Below are 27,672 nucleotides of genomic sequence, written 5' to 3'. Positions count from 1 at the left end.
ACGTGTGGAAATTATTCCGTGATCAATTAATAAAAAATAATTATCAATCACTGTTGAAGTCATTGTTTGTTTTATGCTTCAAGCTTTTCACCTTGGGCTCTGGAAACTAGTAACAGCCAAGTTTAACTACTTTCTCTTATTTTACAGACTTAACAAATAATTGTTTTTACAATTTAAGAGATTTAATCCCAAACAACAGACTGAAAACTAAAGCACGGTGTTGGATGTTAGAGCTACGAACAAGTCAAAATAGCTTTTAATAAAACACAACATTTTTATCGTATTTAAGCCTTTAAATAACTTCAGGTAACGGCAGTAACAGCCCCCAGTCCCGACTCTGAGAACCAGTTAGCAACATTAGCAACACTAGCATTAGCTTTTTAACCACTACGTGTGAGCTAGTAGTAAAAACGTACAAAAAACAGAACAACTAGTTAAAAACTAGCACAGAACATGCTAATGAGTTAGCTAGTGTTAACGCTAGCGTCTCTGTGACGGTTTGCCGGTAACTTTCACCGAAAAAAACGTTTTTCACGATCAGCGGTTCCGTTGATAACTTAGCTAACTGCGCGGAAACAAACCCTCACCGGCTCTGTCTTTCGCCATTACGGGGTGAAACGTCTTCTTCTCAGCCGGAGTCAAACCTCAAACCGCGACACTTCGTAAAAAACGTCCGGGGAAAAACTGATTACCTGTCAACAACCGGTTTGATTGAAGTGAAGCTGAGTCACTCTCAGCCAATCAGCGCGGGAATCCGGAGCACAGGGGGCGGGACAATGCGCGGTCCTTCTACATTTATGATTTTCTTCAACGAAAACAAAGAAGAAAAATAAAAACCTGAAAAAAATGAGTCCAGTTCAACATTCAGATGAAATGGTTCTCAGCGAAAACTCAAGACTGTCAGAAAAATACAATCTTTATTAGACTCAGGTCGTGAATTTACATTTTTACAGATTATTTTCACGTGTACTTGAAATTCTCAGACTGCAGACCCGCAAAGACAAGAACCATCCTGGTGTTAGCTGAGAGTCCGCTCACTCGCTCAGGCTTCTGCGTCCTTTACGAGGCCATCCAGATGAGGAAGGGCAGCAGGACGGCCAGCAGGGCGGAGCAGGTGGACACAGCCCTCAGGTAGAGAAGCAGACACGCCCCCAGCACCCACGTCGCCTTGGCAACACGCCGGCTCAGGAGCAGCTTCCTCACGGTCTTACAGAACTGATGGAGAGGAAAAGAGATGAGGCGAGAGGATGTGTTCACGTTAAACAGCTGATAATCCATGTTTGTACTGTACATGTACTGAACAGTTCATGTATTGTTCATAATTATTGTGTTAAATATTGAGCTGTATTAGTAGAAGAAAGTTTTTCCTATTTGTTGTCTATAACTTTTATTTTGTCTCTGTTCAGTTTCAGTGTAAAACATGTTGATTTATCTCCCTGTCTCAGGCATGAAATGTGTGAAGCAGTGAACTGAAATAACAAATTCCAGATTCATATCCAGACCTTTGGATAATCTATGACAGATCTATTGTTTCCTCAATCAAAAATAAATAACTCCATGTTTTTTGTGTTTGACTCTGGTCGAGTTTAAAGTCAGAACCATAAACAACCTCTGGGAGGAGTCGTTGCACTGTGACATTTACACACTGTGATGAATGAGCTTCAGTTCCTACATTAACATTTCTTATATGATCTTTTTCTAAATGTTTTCACACTGTTCCCACAGTTCAAATGAAATCATCAGCGTTTAGTGAAAGACGGAAAGAGGGACGATCTGTTTCTCAGCTCACAGCTTGTCAGACATTAGTGGGAATGGTACCAGAAACAGGCTTTAGGTTTTTTAACTGACTCTTGAAGCTCCCCTTTCCTCTTCCTCTCTCCTCCTTGTTCTGTCCATCAGTATCAAACCCAGCGTCTTGTTGGCTCCATTATTTCACAATTACTTCACTCTGTCACGCTTTTAATCAGAGGCTGCAATCAAAGCTCCAGCGAGACAACCATCTGCAGCTGAGAACAATACCACAGAAACAATGGAGCTTTCATCGACGGCCTGTTGCTGCAACAGGGAGGCTTAACCCAATTAAAGAGGCTGGTCTGATCTGTGATCAGCATTAATCTGCAGCAGGAAATAAACGTCTCACAGCTGAAAGTATCTGACCTTTAGCTGTGAGGTGCTTATTTCTGGAGCGGGTTTGTGGAAACAGTCAACAGAAGCCAGGAAAAGAGTGGAGGTCTGCTCCTGAGCCGCTGAACTGTAAATACAGTGTTCCACAGGAGGGAAGTACTGCTGCTCGCTGCTTCTCTACGCTCAGTGAAGATTATTAGTCATAACTAGTTGTTCGTCATAGAAATGAGTCATAATTCAGTCAAATGTGAACACGGACATGATTTTTAGTGTCATTTTCTCTGATGCTCATCATAAGTGAATGTCCAGTAATAATGTCATAATAATCCAGTGTCTGTACATGCAGTGGTACACTGCTTAAACTGCACTGTGAAAGCTACATTCACTGACTGATGATGAACCAGCTGAAAGGTCAACACTGACACTGACTCTCTGCAGGTGATGATTCTCTGAGGGTTCATGACCGCGAGCAAACTGAAGCTGCTCCAAACTGAGATAAACAGAACAAAGGAGACTGTTCTAACCGCGAGACGCTCCAGGACAGATGTTAACTCTCAAACATTAAAGTGGTTCTGGTTCTGATCATCCTGATCCTGATCCTGATCCTGATCCTGGTTAAATGTCTGTTGCTGAGCATCACCTGAAACGTCTGGAAGCTCATCACGGTGCCGTATCGACAGTACATGACGAAGTGTTCGCAGTTGTACCACAGCAGGCTGTAGGACACGTCGCCCTGCAGCTTCTCCGCCCTCCTGGCCACCTCCTCCCCCTGCAGCGCTGAACGGCTGCACATCTGGACACAGGACAGAACAGGTGAGTGTAGCCTGCAGCTGCAGGTGGGGATTTTTATGGATTAACATTTATTCAATAGAAGAAAAACAGTTTCAACCAGGACAACGTGTTTACAGTGCACATGTTCACACACTCTGATCGGGTTTGGTTTGACCTCTGAGACAGGGTCGGATTTCAGTCACCTTGTCCATGGTGTTAATGAGGATCTCTGATCCGTAGGCGAAGTCGTCCACTGAGTCCACTCTCACACTGCCACACTGAGGACAAAAGACATTTATACACCAGTTGATTCTGTGAATACAGAACACACACCCATTCCTGACAGGAGCCTGAGTCCATCTGATCCACCTCTGCACTTCAGTCCAGTTTAGAGATTCTGCGTCTTTACTGGAATCTGTCCAGATGGACACTTTCTACTTTTCTGCTACATTTAGGAAGGAAATGCTGTTTTTGCTCTCAGTCAGTGTACTGGGTAGAATGGGTGCTTCGCTACCTTGGCCAGTACTCCCAGTATGAGTCTGCTGTTGGTGACCATCTGTTTGATTCGACACTGGTCACTGGTGATGATGGGCATGATGTCTGGGATGAAATGTGCAACTCTGGAGAGGGGAGGAGAGGAGGAGAGCAGAGGAGAGGAGAGGAGAGGAGGAGAGGAGAGGAGAGGAGAGAAGGAGAGGAGAGGAGAGGAGAGGAGAGGAAAAAGGAGACAGAGAGAAGAAACTTGAATTCTGAACCGTCCCTCTTCATCACATCTTTGACCAATCAGATGACAGTATCATGATGTCCATGGCCCTTCAGACTCACCTGCCTCCCCCAAGGTAAATCCCAAAGTGTGTGAACAGCGTCCTGGGCACCTCCAGCAGGTCTCCCCTCCTGAATATCAGGTCGTACTTACTCTGGCTCCTCTGTCCTCTCTGTCCGTCTGCCTCGTTCTCTTTCTCTTTCTGCCTCGTCTTCTCCTCAGGGTCATGTCTCGGTGTGGAGATGAAGAGCAGAGTGAGCAGCTGCAGAGGAAACATGCTGTGAGCAGAAGGAGAGGGAAATGTAGTCGTCACCTCATAGGTGATTTTATTCTGTGAGGGGAGGGAGGGGCAGAGAGGGGATTAGAAAATGCCTCCGGGGCTGGTCGAGGGTCAGCGCCGGGTATTTTAGTCCTCAGCAGCTAAAGGTCATGATAGAAAAGCAGCACAATTCAGTTCTGATCAAAAACCAATCAACAAGTTGAGCATTGTCTAATTCAGACCTGGCAGATGAACAGCAGGTAAACAGGTCAGTGGAGAGAATCCTGCACACGCTCTGTCCACGGCGTTTCAGGTTCTCAACTCGGTTTGGTCAAAATGCTGTCGCACGTTTCTCACCTCCAGGATTTTCTGTTTTATTCTCATTTCTTTTAACCATGAACACGACTGTCGTCACAACAGCTGCTCTCTGCTGTTCAGGGCTGATGCTGCACTTTCAGCCTGCCTCAGTTTTATTTCTCATTTTCTGTTTCTGAGAACTGAGCTGAGTCACACAAACCTCAGAACAATGGAGAGAGGATTATTATCACTAAGCAACTTGAATCTGGCCGTTTCTCAATTCAGCCTGTCGACTCAGTTCAGTTTCCCAACAGCAGCTTGGCTTTTTTTTTTCTTTTGTCTTATTTCTGTGCAAAACCACCACAGCTCACTCAGCAGGACTGTGAGAGACCAGCAGCTGATTAATGTCCCGGTCAACATCTGTATGTGCAGGACACACGTGATGGTTTCACCATGAGACGAGTGAAATACTGAGTGTCATTTTAGACACTGATACTATAAAAATACACACTGAGCTTTTAAAAGTGCGTCTGACTCAGACCAGGTCAAAGTCAGGAGGCTGCTGATATCATTGGTGTGTGTGTGTGTGTGTGTGTGTGTGTGAAGCAGTGCTCTGTAACAGCCAGTTTAACCACGTCTCATGCTGGTTCCACTGGTTTCCAGCAGAGGGCGACACATAACAGAGTCCAGAGGACAGTTTTTCCTCCACAGACTGACACAGATTCTCCGAACAAACAGCAGCTGATGCTCTTACTCACTGATGAGTTAGTGAGGAAACGTACAGATTCAGTAACAGTTGAACTGTGACCTCCTGTTTAACACCCAAACCACTGAGCACGTCTCAGACCCAGAGAAGTCAGCGAGTCCACTCTCCTTCCACTTCCTTTATTTACATAAAAAAACAACAAAAGTGTTACAGCGTCGTAAAAAATCATTTCTGTACAAAAGTTTGTGACTGTTAGAAAACAATCAGGTCGAGAAGAATATCTACAGATATGTACAGAAGAGCTTCAGGGGCTGAAATGAACACATTCTGACCTACGAGCCAAAGAAACAGTTTTTTTTCTACATGCTCGCCACAGAGTCGGAGTCTCTCTGTGTAAACGTGTAAAAACCTGATTTCAGAAAATACTGCAGAGTAGAAGTAGTGTCACAAAAACCTTAACTCAACTTAACTCATGTTCCCTCATCACTCATCAGTTTTTTCTCTCACACACATCGTCCTGCTGCCACAAACACACATACAACACCAAACGTCGTTTAATCCGCCACTGAAAATAGTCCCCAACAAACAGCTCATCCTGTTTGTTCGATAAAAGTAAAAAAAATTCGGAGAAAATCTGATTATTAAATGATCTTTGGTCCCGTTAACGTCACAGTTTAAAGTTGGAAAACTTCAGGCCTTTAACTGTGTTAAAGTTGTCTCTGTCTCTTCACCTCAGGAAACCAGCTGTCCATCCAACAGAGAGGGTAATGTTTTTGTTCTTTGCTTTAGTCTTTTAGGCCATTTAATTTTTTTTTATCTGTTCAGTCCTGGTTGCTAATGTTGCTAATGCTAATGATTCATTTCTTCTTTTTCTGCTTATTCTAAGCAAACAGACATGAAAACCAATCACTTCATGTGCAGCTACAAATGGATTTAAGTTCTTGGACTATAACATTATTAGTAATGCAGTTGTTTGCAGACGACTCTGTCCTGTCCATCAACACGTGGCTCATCCTGCTTCACACCAGCAGTGATGGTGGATGTCCTCCTGAGACTTCTAGCTGGCCATCCACAGGGTGAAGGGGATGAAGAGGGTGGGCAGGGCGGTGCTGGAGGATATTCCCAAACACACCATGGACAGGATCCCCAGCAGTGCCGTCAGGAGGACGTTACGCTGGTCCCGGATTAACGACTTCAGCCACTCACAAAACTGGAGAGAGAAGACAGGGGGGAAGACAACAGGGGAAAATGATATCAAGATACCAACAAAACATTTAAAAACCTGAAACCTCAACCTGCCAACCCTCAGACAAAGGACCCGAAAGAGAAACTGGTAAGTACTTATTATTTCTGTAGTTTAGATAATCACTGAAAAAGTCTGTCGAACCTTTAAAGATAAAACAGAAAAATGTAGAGTCTAACTGAGCCAGCGTCTGCTCAAAGACCCAAGAATATAATTGAGCTGTTGTTTATTTTACTGTGGGGCCCTCTGAGGCCCCTGACAGAGCTCCTGTTGGCCCCCACCCCCCTTTAATGGACCTGTAAGAGGCAGACTGTGAGTCCCCGGCTGCAGGCAGGTCAGATGTTTAGGTTAGCAATTACAGGAAGTGAAACTCGAGGAGGGGAAAGTCTCTCTGTGCCAGGGGTGGGGGGTGGGGCATAGAGCCTGACTGGACAAACAGGCCACGCCCCCTCACATCCCCCATGCTTTACACTTATTTTACATTGCATTATATTACGTTCACCAAAATGAGTCAACAAAGACAAATCTAGAGAAAATATTCCGTCCACTGGCTGATGAAAAAGTTTTGAAACAGTTTCTCAGGTTATGACTTTGTTCTCAAATCAAAACAAAGATGGCCGCTGTTTGGGATAAAGAACCTTTGTCATGGTGCAGCAGGCTGGATGTGACGGGGAGAAGAGTCTTTGAGGATTCGAGAAACACAAATCCAGAACGTTAAGTGTTTTTAAACGAGCCTCACGTGAGAGGCACAAACAGTGAAGGAGCCCCTGCCCCTCCTCCTTCATCCTCCTCATCACCATCAGCCTGCACTGACTCAGACTCTCTGCTGCTGCTGTTTGGTTTCTGGCAGGCGGCTCCGGCCTGAATGCAGCTCTTGTTCTCTGGACTTTTCCGAGGAGCGACCCAGATTTTCCTGTGGTTTAAAAACAGGCTCACACCTTAAAACCGAGGAGGAGGAGGAGGAGGAGGGAGGAGACGAAGGAGCAGCACTCAGATCACTGTGAAAACACTGTCACGAGTAAAATGTTCTCATCTTCCCAACCTGATAAATCTGAGGGTTTATTCACTTCTCATCTGTTTTAATGTAAAGTCTCGCTCAGCTTGATGCTGTTATGATTTTGTGTTATGATTCTTTTTCTCAGCTTGTTCTCAGCACACACACTTTTTCTCTGACCTCATTCTCACTGAATCAAACGCCTTCAGAGCCTCTGTGGCTGTTTTACACCTTTACCTGCTGCAGAGGATGAACACACCGTCAGAGAGCTGCACCTCAGCCTGAGGACAAACCGAAGTCACAGCCTAAAGCCGAGCAGAGCAGTGAGAGCGCGGGTTGATGGCTCCATGTGTTTTACGAGGCTGCAGCCTCAGTCCGCCTGACTGACGCCTCCTGCAGCAGGACTCTCTCTCTCTGTCACTTCACTAAACCAGGATAAAGTTTTCATTCACACCTTCACACCACGAGCTTATGATGGAGAACACTGGGTGATCAGAGGCGGGAAACGCTGCAGGACATGGCCTCAGATCAGATTTCTGCTGATCTGTTTTCATGAAAGTGATCAACCCGCAGAAACCTGCAGCAGAGCACACTCCTCTAACTGTGGACGGACCATCAGACCCGGTCCACCTCTGCGTGCCAAAGGGCTCCGGGTGCTCACCTGGTCGGTCTGCAGGCTCTGCGCCGTCCCGTACCGGCAGTAGGTGACGAAATGCTCGCAGTTGTTCCACAGCAGGCTGTAGGACACGGTGCCGACCAGCCGCTCCGCCCGCCGGGCCACCTCCTCCCCGGACAGCGGGCTCCGGCGCACCGCCCGGTCCATGGCGTTGAGCAGGATCCCGGCCCCGTACGCGAAGTCCTCCACCGAGTCCACCCGGATGCTGGCGCGCTTGGAGAGGACACCGAGCAGCAGCCTCGTGTTGGTCACCATCTCCTGGATCTGCCGGCTGTCGGCCGTCAGCACCGGCAGGATGTCCGGGATGAGGTGCGCCACCCGGTTGTCGCCCAGGTAGATGCCGAAGTGGGTAAAGAGAGTCCGCGGGACCTCCAGCAGGTCTCCCCGCTGAAACTTCTGCGGAGCACCGGCGGGCTGCGGCGGAGGGTCATCCCGGTCACAGCGCCTGGTGAGCGGCGCGTCTCCGCGCTCTCTGCCCAGCGGAGGCAGCAGGCTGGACAGCTTGATGTGGGCGAGGAGGAAGAGTTTCTCCAGGAGGAAGGTGAGTGTGTCCAACATGACGGCAGCGAAGAAGAAACTCAGAGGACAGAAGAAGAAGAGAAAATCTGTCTGACTGCCCGACTCCTCTGCCTCTGTCTGTCCTCCCTCTGTCCTCTCCGGAGACTTTTCCTCCTCTGGGGAAAGTTGGAGGAGGAGGCGGAGGAGGAGGAGGAGGAGGACTTAGACTTAGACTTAGACTTAGACAGACTTTATTGTCATTCAGGTATACAATGTATACAGAACGAAATTTCGTTGCATTTTACTCGCAACAGTATAAAAAGATAAAGGATATGGCATGTAGACAGTGAAATGAGGAAATAGGCAATAGAAATGAATAAATAAGGACTATAAACACAGGTAAAATATAAATACAGTAAAAAAACAGTGCAAAGTGCAATACGGTGATGTGAGTTACGTTGTGAGTGACGTTACAGCTGCTGAGACTGAAAGTCTGGATGAGGAGCGAGACACTGAGGTTTTTATTATCTGTGGAGAGACAGACTGAAGTAAGACAGCAGAGAACACTGAGACAGAACCAGCAGAGTTAAACTTCTGTAAGCGAGTTCCTTCTTCTCTCTATTCTTCCTCCTTACTTACTGTATCTTACTCCTGATGATACAGACATGATCACAGACACGGAGCCAAACTCAAAACTAAAGGCAGTCCTCCAATCAGTCCAAAGAACCAAAGAGGACAGACAAATGGACAGAATATAACACACACACACAAACTCTCTTACCTCAAAGCCAAATGTAGGGCACTCAGAATTTCCACCACAGCAAAGCCCCCCCCCCCCCCCCCCCCCCCACCACCCCACCACAGTTCAGTTCTACAGTCACAGTGTCTCAGATGATTAAAGGGGTAAAACTGTGTGGACATGTTTGGACCTGGACACATTCTTTAATGAGTGTGGACGTGGACGTGTCCTGGTCCACACTCCTGGTATCAGTGAAGCCGTTCAGTGCTGGAGTCTGGACTCCATCATCTGCAGCTTCAGCTCGTCCAGGCGTCTGAATGCTGCTGGACAGACGCCACCGGCAGGACCACGATGGACTCACAGAGGACGGAAGCTTCTCATTCCTGTCACTCACTCATTCACTCATTCATCCTGCTCCTGCTTTTCTTCTGTTTCCTCTAAAGAGAAGAAGAGGATTTGGGGATTAAGGGAAGATTATGGAAACAAACACACACAGAGCCTCACCCACCCCCCCCCCCCCCCCCCTCACTCACCCCCACCCCCCGCTGAGGCAGCCTCAGTGCTGCTGAATGACTGTGGAAGGACGACATTTGGCTGCTGAATGTGTGTGTTGCTGTGACCCCGGCTGAGCTGCTGTATGAGAGTGAATGGAGCTGAGTGACAGCTGACTGCGGTGTGCGTGTGTGTGTGTGTGCGTGTGTGCGTGTGTGTGTGTGTGTGTGTGTGTGTGTGTGTATGTGTGTGTGTGTGTGTGTGTGCGTGTGTGTGTGTGTGTGTGTGTGTGTGTGTGTGTATGTGTGTGTGTGTGTGTGTGTGTGTGTGTGTGTGTGTGTGTGTGTTACCCTGCAGGGTGTTAATGCTCTCCTGCAGTGTGGGGAGGAGATGTGGGACTTTTTAATGGGATAAAACCTGCAGATTATCAGAAAACAGAAACTGAATTAGCTTCTTTTCACAGGAGTTTTCCAACAGTCCAAACTTTCTGCACAGTCACATTTAAGTGAAAATACAACAAATACAAGCTCTGACAAACTCTCTGTGAGGGAAGTGACCTGGAAGTGTCTGAGCGACAGCCGTGACCAGGAAAGGTGCTTCACTGTTTCCTCTCTTATCTCCTTCAGCGTCCTTTACCAAAGGAAAGGAGACTATGCTGTCCCACAGTTCCTTGCGGCAGCCATATTTAAGCGACACACCATTCTACGCCGATAGCCTCTGCCATCACGTGAGCACGTGGCCTGGTGGAAGTGCAGTCGGCTTCTCCTCTCTCGTTCCATGGAGGTCAAACAGAAGCGGTTTGGTTTCTGACCTTTCACCCACAGCTCTGGAACCTGGGTCTGTGGTCCTGAACAGTCTCAGCAGATACAGTAAGGCCCGGGAGGAAACTGTCCGTCCATCAGTCAGTCAGTCAGTCACCACCTGCTCAAAGCTGAACTCCTGTGACTGACTGAAGGACAGACGGACTTCAGTGAAGCAGGATCTGACTGCAGACGCCACAGGAGGGATAAAGAGAGAAGAGCAGTGATGGATGACACGTAATTTATCTCCTTTTATCCTCCATGACAGAGAGAGGGAGAGAGAGAGGGAGGGAGAGGGAGGGAGAGAGGGAGGGAGAGAGGCTGTGAATGTGTGGTTTCACCTCTGTCAGTCTGAGCAGCACAAAGACGACAACGTCCTGACAAACGATTCAACAGACGACCTGCAGCTCTCACACTGATGAATGAGTGCACACACACACACACACACACACTCTCTCTCTCTCTCTCTCTCTCTCTCTCTCTTGTTCCCATGCCGCCTGCATGTGATGAATGTTAATCACATCTTTCATCCTCAGTGTGTCAGTCTGATGCTGAACCTGCTGTTTGTGGGAACAACCAGTCTGTGTTGTGTTGGTGCTTTAAAGGACCAGTTCACCCAAACCTCCTCCCCCCCCGGTGCAGTCCCCCCGGGGCAGCCCCCCCCCCCCGGTGCAGTCCCCCCGGGGCAGATCGTTTTGGTTTTGTCACAGTGCAGAACTGAAAAGCAGCAGAACAAACTGTGGCTCCTGTGACCAGTGAAACAGATGCTGACGGTTTCTGTCTTGTTGCTGTCGACACCTTTTGCTGCTCTGCTTCCTGTGACAAAGACGTTTTACAGGTTAACAAGACAGAGGAGGGACTGACGCACACAGACACACACAGACACACACAGCCAACACAGCTAACTTCAAACAGAAGCTTTGTTCATAAAAATATCTTTAATCTCTTCAGCTTAAAATCTACAGCATCCTTCAGAAATCAGCTTATTATGTTAATGTGCTCAGTGATTTTCTCTGTGCAGGAAGAAGAAGAATCAAAGTGAGTGTTTTTCTTTCCATGTTTCAGCTGCTCATCGTTTAGTTTTACTCATCTAAGATCTTTAATCATGAGATTTCTGATTCTACAGGTTTAATCGTGTGTGCTTTAAAAATATTTCAAGTTTAAAAAAGTGTTTCCAAAGTGGACGAGGAGCGGAAACATGTCAGAGAACCTGTCAGAGATTAAAACGTGGCTCTGCATCGAATCAAATCAACAGTGACAGAAAATGCACGTGTGGTTCCACAGTAAGGCTTCATGTGTTTCCCGTGAGTTTCTGATGCGTCCATGAAAACATAAAGTTCGACCTGAGTAAGAACCAGAACTTTAAACGCTTTTCTTCGAGCTCAGAGACGCTGGAGCTTGTCGTCGTTTCCACTGGTCGAGTGTTAAAGAAAAAATCACTGGTGTTCCACAAGGCTCAGGTCTGGGACCTTTGCTCTTTACCCAGCTAGCAACAGTATGGTCCATGTCTTCAGTGGACTGACAGAGTTTTCCACTGAGGCGGAAACGTAAAGCGATCGGACGTCCTGTTGTCTCACTGTGTTTAGACTCAAACATCTACAACAAAAGAGAGAAGTGACTAAAACGTGTCGTTTCCCTTCACACGCTGCACGAGATGCTTTGGAAAACAGGATTTTTTTTTTTTTTGGGGGGGTGGGACTGCACGAAGAAAGAGCCAGAACATCTTTCTCCACAATGACGAAGAGTTTCCCCAAATAACTGACAACAACTGTTTCCTGGGAATCGCAGGGCCGGAGCTTTGGGAAGCAGCAATATGCAGGACAGATGTGAACCCACAGCTCTGCTCTCAACCCTCATTTTCATCATTAAGATGTAAACGCATTTCCACATTTCAGCGGTGATGATGTCACTTGGGCTTTTTCTCAGTTTGCGCTTTAATGAAAACAGGAAGTGATGAAAAACCAGCTTTGAGTTTAACACCTCGCTCTGCAGATCAGACCACTTCAAAGTCGCCTTTAAATCCCAGAGACTTGCTGATAGATTCTGATTTTTCCCGTGTGATTCCTCTTTCATTGGCCTGATTTATACTCATGCAACTTTGTTTTGAACTCGTGTCTGGAAGGATTTGTCTTGTTGTCACTTCTGGTTTTTTCTGCACACAAGTCTTTGAATGTCCGTTTAGAAGACCACTGTTTATTTACTGGTTGAGGCAGCCCGTCTCATGTGGTTCCTCTTTTGTGTTTGGGACCGTCCATTTGACAAAATACTTTCTTCTACCACGATCACCAGTTTCCCAGAAAACCAAAAGAGGTCAAAGGTCAGAGAAACGATTTTCCTGGGACCTGCCTGTCTGCTGTTTCTCTGAGAGGAGGAAGAGTCGAGGGTGAAATGATTCAGAGGAGGAGGGTAGGACGAGTTTCCAGCCGTGACAGAAGCTGTGGAGCTGCAGCTTCAGCCTGTTTGCAATTACGGATAAACAGACTGGAGGCCAGAGAGTCGGTTTGGTGGAAGGAGACACACATTCCTGCGGGGCGGCGGACATGGGAGCCGGGTCACGTCGAGGTGAAGAGCCGGGGGAAACCAGGCGCCGAGCCCGTTCGACCTGAGGCCCGCGAGCTGTGTCTCCTCTGATATCTGACGGGAGGGAAACCCAAACCACCACTCCCCGTCTCAGGAAGTCAGCGGTCAGGAGGACACCAGGCCTCTGGGACGGAAACCCCCTCTGCCATACACTGGACATACCGGGGCTGATGGGAGGCCTTTACACGGGCCTGAGGAAACTGCAGTGACTGTAGGGTTTGTGTTGTTAAAGGACACACAACATAAAACCTTAACACAACGACCAGCAGCCGACAGAACTTTAAATCAAACCACATTTTCATTATTGATTAATCTGCTAATTATTTTCTAGATTACTGGATAAATCATTAGACATAGACACAATTTCCCAGAATCCAATGTGACATTCGACTCAATGAACTTTGAATGTTTTCACGACATCAGAGTCTAACACAGCCCTCCACGGAGAGAGTGTTGCATTATGGGTAGTTCTTGGCCTTAATGCTGGTGACTGATGTTTCCTGAACGTTCTCCGTCGGGTTGCGTCTCGTGCGTGGTGCAGATCATGAGGCTGGTTCGTGATTTCAGGCTGAGTGAATAAAATGGAGTTCTTCAGGTTTTCCCTCGTTTGGATCGAGGACGTGATCAGATATTCTCTCTGACGCGATCCGTAACTGATGCTTGTCTTCGGCGTCTCTCTCAGTCCACCAGTGATTTGAGGTCAGGCAGTCCTCTCAGCTTCACGTCCAGCAGCATCTGACCGAAGGCTTTTCCCTGAAAACACGACACCAGCTTTAAAACCAAGAAGCATAAAAACTCGACCTCACAAACTCAACACGTGTGTTTCCACCTTAACGTGTTCGAATTCACACGCTCCGTGTGTTTCAGCTCCACGAGACAAAGCCTGAGTGTGAAGTGTGTGTGTTAGCACGTTGCGCTGAGCGCACACAGTGTGTGTGTTTCTTTGTTGTGCTGCAAATTCCAGCGAGGCGGCAAAAAACTTTACAGGCGAGGAGGAGGGTGAAAGGAAGAAAGGACGCAGAGAAGAAGAAGACAGACAAAATCTGGAAGACAGAGGGGACAGAAAACCTCTTATTAACCTCGTCATTTTGTGGAAACGCTGTAAATTCAGGACAAAAGCTGAAACATGACAAACTGAGCGGGAAAAAGGAAACGTTTAGCGGATGAAAACGTTTCTTTTGTCAACTTTCTGGAAATTTGGTTAAAATTTGTCAAGTTCACCTGCACCGAAGCAGCTGTTGGACTCGAAAAATCATTTCTGGTGTGTGTCTCTGTCCTCTCACTGAGGAAAGTGTCTCTGTCCTCTCACTGGGGAAAGTGGTGTGCTGTTTGTCGTCATGTTGTGTCTCTGGGATTGTTTTGTGTCTCTTTGTGATCATGTTGTTTCTCTCTGTGGTTGTTTTGTGGCTTTTAACTGAGAAATAACATCCTCCACTGCCATGACTTTAACTTCAGACAGGAGACAGACGTCAGGAGACAGACGTCGGGAGACAGACGTCGGGAGACAGACGTCAGACTAACAGAGCGGAGCTCGTGTGAGTGGGAGAGAAGCTCTGGCTGCTGCTCCCACACATCAGAGGAGGTTTGCTCTCGCTGAGCACGTGAAGCTTCGACAGACGAGGAGTGGAAACGGAGCGAGAGAAGAGGTGATGAAAGAGGGAAAACAAAAAGAGGAAGAAGGAGGACAGTTAAGAAAGAGTGGAATGTTGGTGTGTGTGTGTGTGTGTGTGTAGGTGTGTGTTACCTGGGGGTCGCTGCGTAGAGACGCCACCCCTCCCCCACCCAGCGAACTCTGCAGCACAAAGTTGAGGCCGTGGATCCCCGGCAGGGCGAATCTGCAAACCACAAAAACACACCAGTAACCACGGCAACGCAAACCTGCACGCCTTAACCACACACACACACACACACACACACACACACAGGTCTGCCACAGCCTGTCACCATGTGGTGATTTGGCGTTTTATTGCACACGCTCACACTGTGTGTGTGTGTGTGTGTGTGTGCTAACAACCTTGCTTTTTGATGTTTGCACGCGTGTGTGTTCCTGATGTGGTTGTGTTTTTTTAGCTTGCAAACAGCGGCTGCAGGATTTTTAAGAGGCGTGTGTGTCAGAGTGTGTGTGTGTGTGTGTGTGTGTGTGTAAAAGTGTGTTTGTGTGCAGCTGATGGTGGAAGGGTTCAGTGTGATCACATGCAAAACCTGTGTGTGTTTCTGTCTGTAAGCAGTTAACTGTGTGAGTGTGTGTGTGAGTGTGTGTGTGAGTGTGAGTGTGAGTGTGTGTGTGTGAGTGTGTGTGTGTGAGTGTGTGTGTGTGTGTGTGAGTGTGTGTGTGAGTGTGTGTGTGTGAGTGTGTGTGTGAGTGTGTGAGTGTGTGTGTGTGTGTGTGTGTGTGTGTGACGGGGCCCCCTGCAGGGTTAACGAGCGGTGGAGGTGCACTAATGAAGCGTCTGAGCAGCAGGGAGGCGTTTGGGGTGTCGGAGGAGATGCCGGTCAGCGAGTTTTACAGCCTCCACCTCTTCATTACGCTAATCGCTAACACGCCGCGCGCTGAGTCATCGCTCAAACATGTCCGCCGGCCGTGCACGTGTTCAGCCATATCCCAGAATCCTCCATCACACCTGCAGATTTGAACCTGAAACTCTCCGACAGCGAGTCTGTGTGTGTTTGATGAACAGCGACCACAAGTGGCCGCGAGGAGCCGTTACAGGAGTGTGTGTGTGTGTGTGTGTGTGTGTGTGTGTTTGTGGTGAATTTCACTGTTTACTTCCTGAACTGTTCAGATCTTTAGTGTGAGTCTCTGAGTCGACTCACTTACACAACAACCGTTTATTTTTCATTTCAAATTTAATTAGAGAAGTTTTGGAGTCGGTCGTCGAACGCCAGCACACAACGATTCACAGGCGTTAAACAACACGACAAATAATAATTAATACAAGAGCATCAACACAACAACAACAACTGTCCCACAGTCCCAAACCACACACAAAACATGTCACAGACGTGTCGTCTCTGCAGGACACGAGATAAATTAACTGTGATCATTTCAAACGAGCTGCTTTCACCACGCGGCTGTGACGCTCCCGCCTCGTCTCCAGTCCTCTGCGAGACGGTTTCTCTTCCATCAGCCTCCAGCTGTTTGTTATCTGTGACTCTGGTTTGGAGACAAACTGAACGTCCAGTGTCTCTGGCTCCTGGTTCCCATTACGTCTGCTCTGCGGTGTCGATACAAGCCCATTACCTTGGAGGAGGGTTATGACAGTCAGTGATGTGGTTTCCCGGTCTGAACCACGGCTGTCCGGCGCTGTCTCCGGGACTCTGTTTGGTCTTCATCAGCGTGGGATTTGTGGGATTTGAAAGCGGAGCCAGTGACGTGGTTAAGATGTTTGACATCAGATTTTAGATTTCAGATTTTAGTTGCAAACACGATATAACAAACAGCTGTGGAATGTTGTGCAATGAAAAGGCGACAGATCTGCAACGCAAGCAATCTGTAGGAAGTGACTAACGATCAGCTCCATCTCTGATTAATCTGTTTTTCACTTGTCACAGATGACAAATGTCCGTCAGTGACTGATGTGAGTGTTTAGTCTCTGCAGTTTCCCAGAGAAAAGGCTGCAGACGGGCCTGAGATCACAGGGTCGCCGGCGCCATCCGTCCTCTGACGGGTCCCGTCCAGTTAGAAACCTGGACCTGAGCAGCAGAACACGTTCCTCACATGCACATGTTCCTGACGTGAAACCGCGAACCGGCCTCAGCAGGAAGTTTGTTCCGCTGCTCGACAAAGTCCGTGCAGTTCCACTGACCACAGGTATAAAACCAGCGGAGTTAAAGCGTGACCTCGCTCGCCGGCTGCAGCGTGAAGCGAGCAGGCGTGCTGATACATACGTGACACGGAGGAGGCCTGTGTGGTTCCTCTGCGCTCTGAGTGCCGTGCGAGCTGCGTCTCTCAGGCCTGATCGTGACTAACATGTGTCCGCCTGCAGATTGTAGGTCCTGTTTTCAGTGTTCTGCTCTGTTGTGTCTTGTTGCTGAAGGCCGACGTCTGACAGTGATTACAAAAACCACAACTGTTAATTGCCACCACTTTGCGTGTGTGTGTGTGTGTGTGTGTGTGTCTGTGGAAATGTCTGAGAGCAGGGTGGAGGAGGCTGTTCCTCTCTCATCTGAAACAGAAGTGCACAGCTACACAACTACATCCGCCTTTCCACAAAGAAACGCACACTCACACACACTGAACTCCACATGTGTGCACGTGGATTTGCACATGCTGCAGACGGAGACACGGGAGGGAACCTTTCCTCGTGTCCTGCCTGGTGAAACTGTTCATTCAATGATCAGTAAAGAGATCAGGGCCGGCTCGCGGCCTCGCTCAGGTGGCGCGTCGACAGGTGAGGCGCTGTAACGTATGACAGCAGCAAACATCGGCTCTGTCGCTAATCTTTATTGTCTTTTCCACCTCAGACGCTTCGATGTGGTGATCGTCCGATCGGCACGGATTTGATCAGAGTTTATTGAGACTGACAGTGAATTCAGCAGCGCCCCCTGCTGGACCGAAAGGTGCACACACACACACACACTTTCCTCACACACACCATCGCTCTCTCTCTCTCTCCACACTCTTCCTCTGCTCACCGTGTGACGGCGTTACGAACTCCCGGCTGGATGAGGTGGGAGAAGTATTCCTCCACCACAGCAGAGGTCAGGTGTTTCTTCAGGTAGGGGAAGAAGAGGGGGTGACGAGCTATCACTCCTACAGAGAGAGAGAGAGAGAACAAAGGCCGTGAGGGGACTGAGGACGCTGATCTGTCCCCCCTCTGAGCGCTGACTCACCGATGTTGGCCGAGTCTCCCTTGTCTCCGCTCCTCGTGTAGGCCAGTTCCTCCAGTCTGTAGCTGTGCGGTCCACTGGGCAGGTCTGAGCAGGGAGCAGAAAAGCAGAACCTCAGACGAGTTTGTTATTCACTCAGCTAACGGTGATAAAGCACAGAGACAGACACACACTCAGGCCTTTTCATTGTCTTACTGTCAAATTATTTCTTCAGCTTAAACTGGGAGAAGCTTTTCTACCGTCTCTGCGCCAGAGACGCGTTCGTTCATCGGTCTTTGTTCCGTCTGTGAACGTTAAGCCTTGAATGCATCACTGAGTTATATCCCACACAGAAAACAGTTACCTGACAGGTGAAACTAACCAACGACGGGTTAACTGTCTGTTTACTGTCTGTTAACTGTCTGTGTGTCCACTTACCTGTGTCGGGTATGTCCTCTGCGGAGGTGGGAGGGGCTTCCTGCTCAGGTGCGTCTGCCCCCACCTCTGACAGCGAGTCCAGCAGCTCTCCCCCGACGTGAACGTCCACCTGCAGAGGGATTCACAGTCATGCTCGACGTTTGGCTGATGCCACGTTTTTCACTCTCTGACTCACGAACTTCCTCAGCACGCACAAAGTGCTGAGACAGCTGCTTTTCTTTTTAATCAGAGTGTTCCCACTGGGTCTGAAATCAAGCGCACCTTCAGCTGAGATTTGGGGTGTAAGAAGAAGAAGGGCTTCAGAACAGGAGACCTGGAGACCGAGAGGACAAAATGAAGTCAGAACATGACGGCTTTGTTCTCTGTTGGTTGTTGTACGAGGGTAAATTTGAATTTCAGCTCCCTGAGAATAAAAGTCCATATTTTTAACTCACACTCTGGGACGTCCGCCCACTATACCGGTGAGTCCAGGAGCTGTGAGTCCGAAGAGCGAGAGAACGAGGAAGAAATGAGAGGAAGAAAGAAGAAAGAAAATCTGACAGTCTGTTTTCTATTCACCTTCACAGAACATAACAATCTGTGCTTTGATCAGGTGCAGCAGCTGGTCTGAGATCAGCTCAGCTTCAGTTCCTACTCACAGCTCCACAGCACGACAGCGTGAGTCAGCAGACTCCCAGGAGTCACAGCTCATGCCGAGTGTGTGTGTGTGTGTCTGTGTGTGTGTGTGTGTGTGTGTGTCTGTGTGTGTGTGTGTGTGTGTGTGTGTCTGTGTGTGTGTGTGTGTGGTTCAGCTGAACTTGTTACCATAAACAAAATCCAACTCTGGTTCACAAGGTCAAACCCTCCCTCTCTGCAGCAAGAGAGAGTGTGTGGGGGTGTGTGTCTCTGTGTGTGTGTGGGTGTGTGTGGGTGTGTGTGTGGGGGTGTGTGTGTGTGTGTCTGTGTATGTGCGTTGGCCTGTCGTACCCATGCCGGTTCCTGCAGGAGCGATTTCTCTGGAGAAGAGTTCGAGAGCTTTCTTCTGTTTGTGCTGGACGGACATCCAGATCACGGCCTCTCTGGAGTCCTGCAGAGACAGAGACACACACACACATCAAACTGACCACGGTTAACACGTCATGTGACTGACTGTCCTGTTGTGTGTCCGTGTGGTGTCATTACAGCTGAAATGAAGAAAGAGAAGGAAGGAGAGAAAAAACAGGCTTAGCTGTGACCCTGACCTGCTTCTGCTGTCAAAGACAGAGGGAGGGACGGATGCAGAGAAGGAGAGAGGAGTAAAAACAGAAGAAGAGAAGAAAGAAAAAGAGAAACCAGCAGAGAGACGTGAAAAGACAGATTTTAGTTTGTGTTTAAGTTAAACTGCTGTTGGAGACAGAGCAGCTGTCTCTGCGTCTCCCGTTTCCTGTCCCTGCACGTCGTTAAAGACACAGCACAGAGAACTGAGGACTGTGTGTGTTTGTGTGTGTGTGTGTGTGTGTGTGTTTGTGTTTGTGTGTGTGTGTGTGTGTGTGTGTGTGTGTGTGTGTGTGTGTGTGTGTGTGTGTGTGTCACCTTGGTGCGAGCATTGGCACCATAAGTGTCCTCAGCTCCGAGCACCTGGATGTTAACGGAGCTGAAATCTTCCAGTCCTAACTGCTCAAACATCCTCTTCGTCCTACACACAGACACACACACACCAGCTTAGTCTTACTCGTCCACAGAGCTCAGAGCTCTACACACAGGACGCCTCGTCTCCTGCACACACACCGTCTGATGATGCTGTCCGCAGTGCGTCTGGCCTTTTCCGCCGCTCTCGGTCCTCCGACCGGACACACCGCCGTCGCTCGGAAACCGTCCATGTAGGTCGCACACACCTGGAGACAGGAAGTGAGGAGGAGCACAGAGAACAGGAAGTTCAAGCTGCGGCTTCCTGCCGAGACAAAGACCCGTCGCACGCTCGGAGGACGATGATGACGCTGCTTTACCTTGTAGTCATGTGATGGAGCGAAGCCTCTGGCCCCGGTCACGCTGACGGCGCCTCCTTCCACACCTGGAAATGTCAGTAGATTATCAATAATCCATTCATCATCTCCACCTCCGTCCTGCTGAAGGGGACAAAAGACAGCTGAGCAGATCGGAGAAGACACCTGAGCCATTCAGCTACGCCTGCTGTCCTGAAACACACAGGAAAGGACGGACATGTTTTCCCCTCTGTCCTCCATCCGTCTCTCCTCGACACCATCTTTCACCTCCTGACATCTCCCTCAGTGCGTTGACAACATCACGCAGCACTTTGTTCACCCCGGCTTGAACCGGACTTCAGACTCTCAACCCGGTTCGTCCTCAGTTCACGTCCCCTGCTGCTGAGAGAGCCGGGTCACGCCGCGGCCAAACGGGGCTGAATGACTCAACCGAGGCGCAATTAGACTGAAATATTTACATTTTTAGCAACAGCAGGGGCTGAAAGTTCACGTCCCAGAGTGGAACCAGAGTGGAACCAGAGCTCCCACGTTTTCCATCCCAGTTTGTTTCCTGTGAGACAGAGACTCGGTGTGGACGGCATTCTCTGCAGCAGCTCTGACCCATTTCTGTGCTGAAGAACCGGGTCATGCTGGAGACGTAGACATGCTCAGGATTTTCTCCACATACGTGAAACTGTATACAGAACATATTTCATCTGGGAGATTATTTATTTAAACAGCGAGAGGGTCGGTTACGACTGCGAGTGGAATCCCAAACGTGCGGGGGTCTCTGCGCCTCCTCCAAGCACCAAACTCTGAATTAATTACCACGAAGAAGAAAAACTAAACCTCTTATCAGTGAGGAGGAGTTCAGAGGAGGACCGGGGGAAGTTTGTGGGTTCGTGTGAGGGTTAGACGCTGGAGACGGGTTCACTCCGATGGAGGCCGATGGAATCATGTTTAGTTTTGAAAAAGGCAAATAAATCACTACTAGCTGATAAAGAGTTTATTCGAGGTTCACGGGAGGGTGAAGGGTTCAGGCAGGGGTCAAAACCAAGTTCCAGACACGTTTGTTTAGCGTTGCCAGAGGAGTGTTTAAGGGTTATGAAAACAGTGGACAGTTCAGCCTGTGGTCATGTCCTCAGCGCTGGCTCTGTGTGTGTGTGTGTGTGGTGTACCTGGTACTTCCTTGATGACCACCTGGCTGAAGTCGCAGGTGACGTCGGGCAGCAGGTATCGCCGCGGGTCGCCGATCTCGTACACCAGCTGCTCGGCCACCGTGCCGAAGGAGACGAGGCCGCCGGTTTTGGGCGGTTTGGAGAGAACGAAAGATCCGTCGCCGGAACATTCCACCACCGGGAAACCGATGTTGTCCCTGAGAGAGAAGAGACTGCGATCAACTCACTGAATCGTTCCACGACCCAACGCATTTCTCCAGACCATGAAAATCCCACTTCTCCTCCAGGTCTGGGTTCTTCCTTACCAGTCGGGAACTTTGTGCCAGTCGGTGAAGATCCCACCTGTGCTCTGAGCTCCACACTCGATCAGGTGACCTGCCAGACTGATTTACACACACACACATATTAACTACAGCAAAGCACCAAAGCAGCTGCTCGGCTCTGATCAGGAGGTTTTAAAAAATGTGTGCTCTGAATTTCATGTTCATGCAGACGTTTTTGTTTTATGAAGTATGAATGGTATGATTTGGTGTGTGTGTGCGTGTGCGTGTGCGTGTGTGTCTGTGTGTGTGTGTGCGTGTGTGTGTGTGCGTGTGTGTGTGTGTGTGTGCGTGTGTGTGTGTGTGTGTGTGTGTGTGTGTGTACCTCCCTGCTGCAAGTAGGTCATACTGATCCCTCTCCCATCGAAACTGCAACAGATAAAAAACCCAGACAGACGTCACATTCCTGAACATCGACTCCTCCTGGACGTTCCTCCCTCACACACACACACACACGCACACGCACACACACACACGCACACAGACACACACACACGCACACACACACGCACACACACACACACACAGATTAATCCCACCTCGATCACTGAGGCGTGTCACTGAGAGTTTTGATCTCCAGCAGATGATTACACATCGGATATTTATTTTATATTATAGGTCAGTACAGCCTTAACAGACACACGTATCCGTGTCAAACATACCGTGTGCATGAGGGGCCCCAACGCCAAGGCGCTGTCCACACAGCGTCCCGTTACCACGATATCTGCCCCGAGATCCAGACAGCGGCGGATAGGAGCAGCCCTAAAGACGAAGAGAGGGACAGATCAACCCACAGCAGCAGGCGGACGATGAAGCAGCAGACGGTGAAACAGTGACTCGTGACACGTGTGTGCAGCGCTCGTACCCGAGGTAAACGTTCATGCTGTGCAGTGTTCTCGGTAACTGTCGCCTGCCGCCGCCGTCGGCCACCTTTACCTCAGAGAGGCTGTTTCTCTGAGAGCAGAGGATGAAATCAATCACTGATCATGTCTGCAGTAAAAAAAAAAGATGATGATGTTGGTGGAGAGGTCGTACATGGGGCATGAGGTCATCGCCCGTCACCACGGCGACCTTGAGGTCGAGGCCGGCCTTCTTGATAACTTCCTGTACGGCCTCGGCGCAGGCCAGAGGGTTCACGCCTCCCGCGTTACTGACGACACGAATACCTGCGAGGACGAGAGGGTGGTGTTTACGTATCGCTGTGAGCTTGTGGTTACCATGGAAACAGCCGAAACAACACCGGACTCAACACAAATTCAATTCGCTCACCTTTCCTGTGGATGTCGTTGATGAACGGAGCCAGAGCCACCTGGACAAAGTCAGGGGCGTAGCCCAGGTTCTGCAGGAGGACAGGGACACAGGGACACAGGGACACAGCGATCAGCTTCTCACAAGAACACACACACTCACACACACACACACACACACAGACTCACACACACACAGACTCACACACACACAGACTCACCCCCCCCCCCCCCCCCCCCCACTCACGCACACACACACTCACACACACTCACACACACTCACACACAGACTCACAGGCATCTTGGCCTTGGCGGCAGTGAGCAGAGACATGGTGATCTCACTGAGGTAGTCGAACACCAGGAAGTCCAGCTTCCCACTGTGGACCAGCTGAGGCACTGAGGACACACACAGTGGACGGACACACACGGAGACACACCGGTTACCTCACGTCTCTACACGGTCACCATCCGTGAACACGGAGGACATGTGTGTGCAGATGAGGAGGAGATCACACAGCTCGAGCAGGGTCCAGGTGTTGCACGCGCTGGATCGCTGTCACGCCGCAGTGCATTGTGGGGACACCTGAGCCTTACCCGCTCTGTCCAGTTTAACTTTATTATCTGATGTTTCAGGCCCATTGAAATGTGTATTCATAGCGTCACGAAGCTAATGCTAACCAGTTAGCTTCACAGTTATCTGTCTCCGTACCTGAGGTCGCCGTGTCCCCCCAGAACCCAGAGGCACAGCCGATCCGGACCGGCCCGGTCCCGGAGGAACGTGTGTAACACCGGGAGCTGCTTCTGTGTCGCTCGGACGAACTAAAGTGCAAAAAGTTAGCGTCAAAACACAAACTGACGCGCTGTGCTGAGCCTCTGCAGCGCGACAGCCGCCTGAGGACTGGGTGTCCGCGGAGGACTAACTGAGGGAAACGAGACATCGCCAATAAATTTTATATAAAGTGGAGGAAAAAAAAAAAGAGAAGGATGGCTTTTCTCTGACAAGTTCAAGGTGCACTGGTCCATCCATAAAAACAGTCCGACAGGAAACACGTCACGGAACGGTTCATCGGTCCGTCCGGTGTCTCCTAGTTCCTGCAGCTGTCTCATGTGAAACGAACATGAACATATAACAAACCACACCTTTATATGAATTATTCACCTGTGAATTCATCACATCCAGAGCTGTTTACAAACCAAATGTTCCTGTCGGTGAACTGATCACATGTAGAATGTGCTTTACATGATATTACGTGTGAAACTGTTGTCACATGTTCACTCAAATGGTTCAGTGGTAATGTGGTAAAGTCACAGGTCCGTTTTCTGTTATCATGATTATCAGCAGCAGTTGGTTCAGTGGTGACACGTCCGTGTCCTCGGAGCTGGATCCCATTACAAGCTCGGTGCCATGTTCAGGAGCAGGATGGAGAAATGGCCAGAAACTCAGGAGTTCATCGTTTGTTTCTGATTTCTTCAGACTGCGTCTTAAAGTTGTGAGAGTATTTTATCTACAAAGAATAAAACACTTGCAAAAATCACTTTTGTCAGAATTCACTGGCTCTTAAAGGCATCATGGGTTTTGCATGATGCAAAATCATACCTGCCATCCCACACAGATTAAAACAACACGGAGACCAACAGCCAATCAACATTATTCTGACAGGACGTCTGTTCACAGCAGACAAGTTTGTGTTGGACAGAAAAAGAAATATCAGAAATAAACACTGCTCTCAAGGTTGGTCTGTTTTACATTTAATGTAATTAAGACTGAATATCAGTTGGATTAATGCTACTACAGAACATTTAGATTCACAGAACAGAAAAGGTAATGATGTGTAACACCTGTTTTATGCTTTAGATCATTGCACAGAATGTGTTTTTATTTCATGATAAATGTTTTCAATTCTATTTTACAGTGACCACAGGACATTGAACCCACCATCTCTTTAAATTGCAGAGTTTGATGGCCCATACTTATCACACTGATGAACAGCTGACTGATTCCTGGCTGTGTTCCATTTCAAACTTAAAGAATCTGAATTTAGATCCTCCAGACTTTTTTTCACTTATCAGATTCCAGACGATGTTTCTTCCTGCCTCCGTTCAGCAGCCACTGTTTCACTGTTTCACTATTTCACGGTTTCACTGTTTCATTCTCCTCCTCAGGCTCTGAAACATCCAACATGCCAGTCACCTCCACCCTCAACACCTCCCTGCTCTCCCCTCTCGCCTGCTACTCGAACTCCTCTCTCTATCCTGATATCTTTGAGTGCTTTGACTTCACCACCAGCTCCCTCATTTTCGCCACCTTCACTTTCACCAACCTCCTCTTCCTCGTCCCTCTGTACATCCTCATCCTCTGGATGGGTTACCAGCGATGGAGAAATCAATGCTCTGCTGCATCAGGAACAACCAGCCACTCTGATGTCTTCACCTACTACCTGGTTACCATGGAGATCGTCAGTGTTTTGGGATCAGTCTTCTGCAGTTGTGGCATCTTCACGTGCAGTCCCACCATGTTGATAGTTGGGTATCACACTTTCTCCTCCACTTACCCCTCGCAGACTTTCTTTCACTGCCTGACTTGCGTGGAGCGCTACATGGCCGTCGTTCACCCCATCACCTACCTGGGGCTGAAAAAGGCAGGTGGGGTGAGGGTCAGGAACATCGGCATCGGGTGTGTTTTTCTGCTCTGCTTCGGGCTGATGGGCTTAGTAGTTATGTACTTCCCCGATGTGCCCACCGCTCCGATGTTTTCCATCTTCACCATCACCGTAATAATTGTGTCTTTCTGCAGCGTCTCTGTTCTCCATGCTCTGGTTCACCCAGGGGTGAGGAAGGCGGGCGGGGGGAGGGAACAGGCTGACCGATCCAAACGGAGGGCTTTCCATACCATTCTCACCATAACAGGAGTGCTGGTGTTGAGGTCTTGTGGGCTGCTGGTTTGCAATATCATTTTCAGCTTAGAGCTGGGAGGGAAAAGGGATCTGTGTGTGGTGCTGATGTCCGGACTTTGGCTCTGTCTGCCGAGCAGCCTGATTCTGCCTCTGCTGTTTCTGCAGAGAGCAGGAGCATTCGCATGCTTTCATCACAGTGTGAATAAGGACGAGACCTAGAGAAAACTAGGTGACGCGAGATTAGAGCAACGTGCTGCGTGTTGGTCATAGTAGATGTTACAGTGAGTGAATCAGTAGTTCAGATCACCTGTGGAAACACTGGTGTTACAGGATGTTGCTCAGATTTTTCCCGGGAGTATGAGGTTAGGTTATTGCTCTGTTGTTGTGTGGTTGATGGGGTGTTCTGTGTGGTTGATGGGATGTTAGATGGTGTTTTATGTAGCTCCATTATATCTAAACCTTTATCTTTTTTTATTTTTTTTAGTAATCATGACCACCGTGTGTTAAACGTGACATTCTGCAGTGGTTCTCTGGACACACTAATGAACGGCAGCACTGTTCTAAATGACTTCAGGCTTAACGTTGACATTTCTGTTCTGCAGTCTGTTGTTAATTATAGCATAGAGCTAACAGAGTAGGAGGTATTTCAGGTCCAGGTCATTTTTCCCATAGAAGACGCTGCATGACTCACAGTTGGAGCGCTTCTGTGTCTCTATCAGTTTGAACCTACAGCCTGAATTGCTTGACATTTCCCTGCTGATAAATCAGGAGTGTCCTCTGGCAGCTGGGACCTGAAACCCTGATCACCACGACTTTAAACAGGACTCCTGATCCTGACGTCCTCCTTTACACAAGCTAAGCTGTCTGCCAAAGAGTGTCTGAGACATCCAGCTCTGGGCCTAAGCATTGGATGGACAGAGGGACGGACCAGCTGACGTCCCAGTACAGGTGAAGAGTTTATAGATTTACTTCCACATAGAAATGACTGGAACTCAGCTACAATAACAATGTTTGCATGTCACTCTCAGAGTCATCACATGGAAAAAACCATTCCTCTTGACCAGGAGGCCACAGGTGAGATTTAATTAGGTGGTTACAGGTGGGAGTTCATGCAAAGAACTCCCACTTTATTTTCCACATGTTCCACACACACGGACACCGTGCAGAGCAGCAGGACAGGGACACGGTTTGGAAGGAACAAAATAAAATACCAGGGACGAGGTTTGCCTCCTTTAATGTTCTCAGATATATTTAGATTTATTTGTAGTTTTCTAAATAAATATCTGACCGTCAGTGAGAACCTGCTTTACTGTTCTGGAACGATGAATCACTGTTTTCAGTTACAGAAGGTGACGAAGGTAATGGCTTAATAATGCACACAAACTCATCCATCACCCGTTTTCCAGCAGGTGGAGACAGAGATCAGCAGGAAGACTCTGAGGCTGCAGGAGCCGATTAAATCTGCTAATAAAATCATGTCAAAGTGAAACGTTTTGAGCAGCGCTGCCAGCACCATCATCATATCAGTGTGTTTTTTACCTTCCAGACTCCCTGACTCTTCTTTTTGTCTTCTCGTCCTCATCCACAGGCCATGTCCGTCAACTTCCAACCCTTCTTCAACGCCGTCCTTGCCCTCCCTCCCCTCTCCTCCTCCAACTCCTCCATCTATGGTTTCTACTCAGAATGCCAGTACTCTACAGGCGGTAAGATCGTCTACAGCACCTACACCTTCGCCAGCATCCTCCTCTGCCCTCTCTACATCCTCATCCTCCACATGTACGTGCAGCGATGGAGGCGCCAGTGCTCTGCGCCTGCAGGGACAACAAGTCACGCCGACCTGTTCACGTACCACCTGGTTGTTATGGAGATTTGTGCTGTTTTTGGATCAGTTTTCTATACTTTGG

General features: G+C 48.7%; 3 protein-coding genes across 4 annotated transcripts; all 3 read right to left on the bottom strand.

Annotated features, from left to right (window-relative positions):
- Window positions 1-1,059: 1,059 nt before the first annotated feature.
- On the bottom strand, window positions 1,060-3,935 carry lratb.2 (lecithin retinol acyltransferase b, tandem duplicate 2). Its single transcript, XM_041031741.1, has 5 exons — window positions 3,721-3,935; window positions 3,410-3,515; window positions 3,099-3,173; window positions 2,765-2,917; window positions 1,060-1,215 (listed from the first exon to the last, which is right to left on the bottom strand). The coding sequence occupies exons 1-5, from the start codon at window positions 3,933-3,935 to the stop codon at window positions 1,060-1,062; spliced, it is 705 nt and encodes a 234-aa protein (XP_040887675.1).
- A 1,159-nt stretch (window positions 3,936-5,094) lies between these two features.
- On the bottom strand, window positions 5,095-8,490 carry LOC121177406 (lecithin retinol acyltransferase-like). Its single transcript, XM_041031738.1, has 2 exons — window positions 7,819-8,490; window positions 5,095-6,130 (listed from the first exon to the last, which is right to left on the bottom strand). Exons 1-2 carry the CDS (start codon window positions 8,389-8,391, stop codon window positions 5,978-5,980), a joined length of 726 nt encoding a protein of 241 aa, XP_040887672.1. The 5' UTR covers window positions 8,392-8,490; the 3' UTR covers window positions 5,095-5,977.
- A 3,522-nt stretch (window positions 8,491-12,012) lies between these two features.
- On the bottom strand, window positions 12,013-23,885 carry lratb.1 (lecithin retinol acyltransferase b, tandem duplicate 1). 2 transcript variants are annotated; one of them, XM_041031638.1, is made up of 20 exons: window positions 23,584-23,885; window positions 23,170-23,270; window positions 22,897-22,966; window positions 22,663-22,793; window positions 22,493-22,581; window positions 22,290-22,389; window positions 21,953-21,996; window positions 21,613-21,690; window positions 21,308-21,504; window positions 20,154-20,218; window positions 19,936-20,042; window positions 19,741-19,843; window positions 19,156-19,255; window positions 18,624-18,663; window positions 18,451-18,502; window positions 18,190-18,298; window positions 17,776-17,859; window positions 17,578-17,695; window positions 14,687-14,777; window positions 12,013-13,695 (listed from the first exon to the last, which is right to left on the bottom strand). In XM_041031638.1, exons 1-20 carry the CDS (start codon window positions 23,810-23,812, stop codon window positions 13,621-13,623), a joined length of 1,983 nt encoding a protein of 660 aa, XP_040887572.1. In that variant the 5' UTR covers window positions 23,813-23,885; the 3' UTR covers window positions 12,013-13,620. The 2 variants fall into 2 exon arrangements, with proteins under 2 accessions (XP_040887572.1, XP_040887573.1); XM_041031639.1 differs by lacking the exons at window positions 12,013-13,695; window positions 14,687-14,777 and adding an exon at window positions 15,429-16,987.
- Between the last annotated feature and the right edge of the window lie 3,787 nt (window positions 23,886-27,672).

This window comes from Toxotes jaculatrix, chromosome 23 (genome assembly GCF_017976425.1).
Source record: "Toxotes jaculatrix isolate fToxJac2 chromosome 23, fToxJac2.pri, whole genome shotgun sequence".
Taxonomy (NCBI): Eukaryota; Metazoa; Chordata; class Actinopteri; family Toxotidae; genus Toxotes; species Toxotes jaculatrix.
The sequence above is the reverse complement of the archived record's forward strand: the minus strand, read 5'-3'. Positions and strand labels throughout refer to the sequence as shown.

Excerpts from the sequence above, each read along its gene's own strand:
- lratb.1 (XM_041031638.1), bottom strand. The coding sequence starts at position 23,812 with ATGTCTCGTTTCCCTCAGTTAGTCCTCCGCGGACACCCAGTCCTCAGG. Across the intron at positions 22,967-23,169 it reads CCGCCAAGGCCAAGATGCCT|AACCTGGGCTACGCCCCTGA; the intron begins GTGAGTCTGTGT and ends GTCCTCCTGCAG. Across the intron at positions 21,505-21,612 it reads TGGCACAAAGTTCCCGACTG|GGACAACATCGGTTTCCCGG; the intron begins GTAAGGAAGAAC and ends CTTCTCTCTCAG.
- lratb.2 (XM_041031741.1), bottom strand. The coding sequence starts at position 3,935 with ATGTTTCCTCTGCAGCTGCTCACTCTGCTCTTCATCTCCACACCGAGA. Across the intron at positions 3,516-3,720 it reads ATTTACCTTGGGGGAGGCAG|AGTTGCACATTTCATCCCAG; the intron begins GTGAGTCTGAAG and ends TCCCCTCTCCAG. Across the intron at positions 1,216-2,764 it reads TGAGCTTCCAGACGTTTCAG|TTCTGTAAGACCGTGAGGAA; the intron begins GTGATGCTCAGC and ends CCTCTCCATCAG.
- LOC121177406 (XM_041031738.1), bottom strand. The coding sequence starts at position 8,391 with ATGTTGGACACACTCACCTTCCTCCTGGAGAAACTCTTCCTCCTCGCC. Across the intron at positions 6,131-7,818 it reads AGAGCCTGCAGACCGACCAG|TTTTGTGAGTGGCTGAAGTC; the intron begins GTGAGCACCCGG and ends TTCTCTCTCCAG.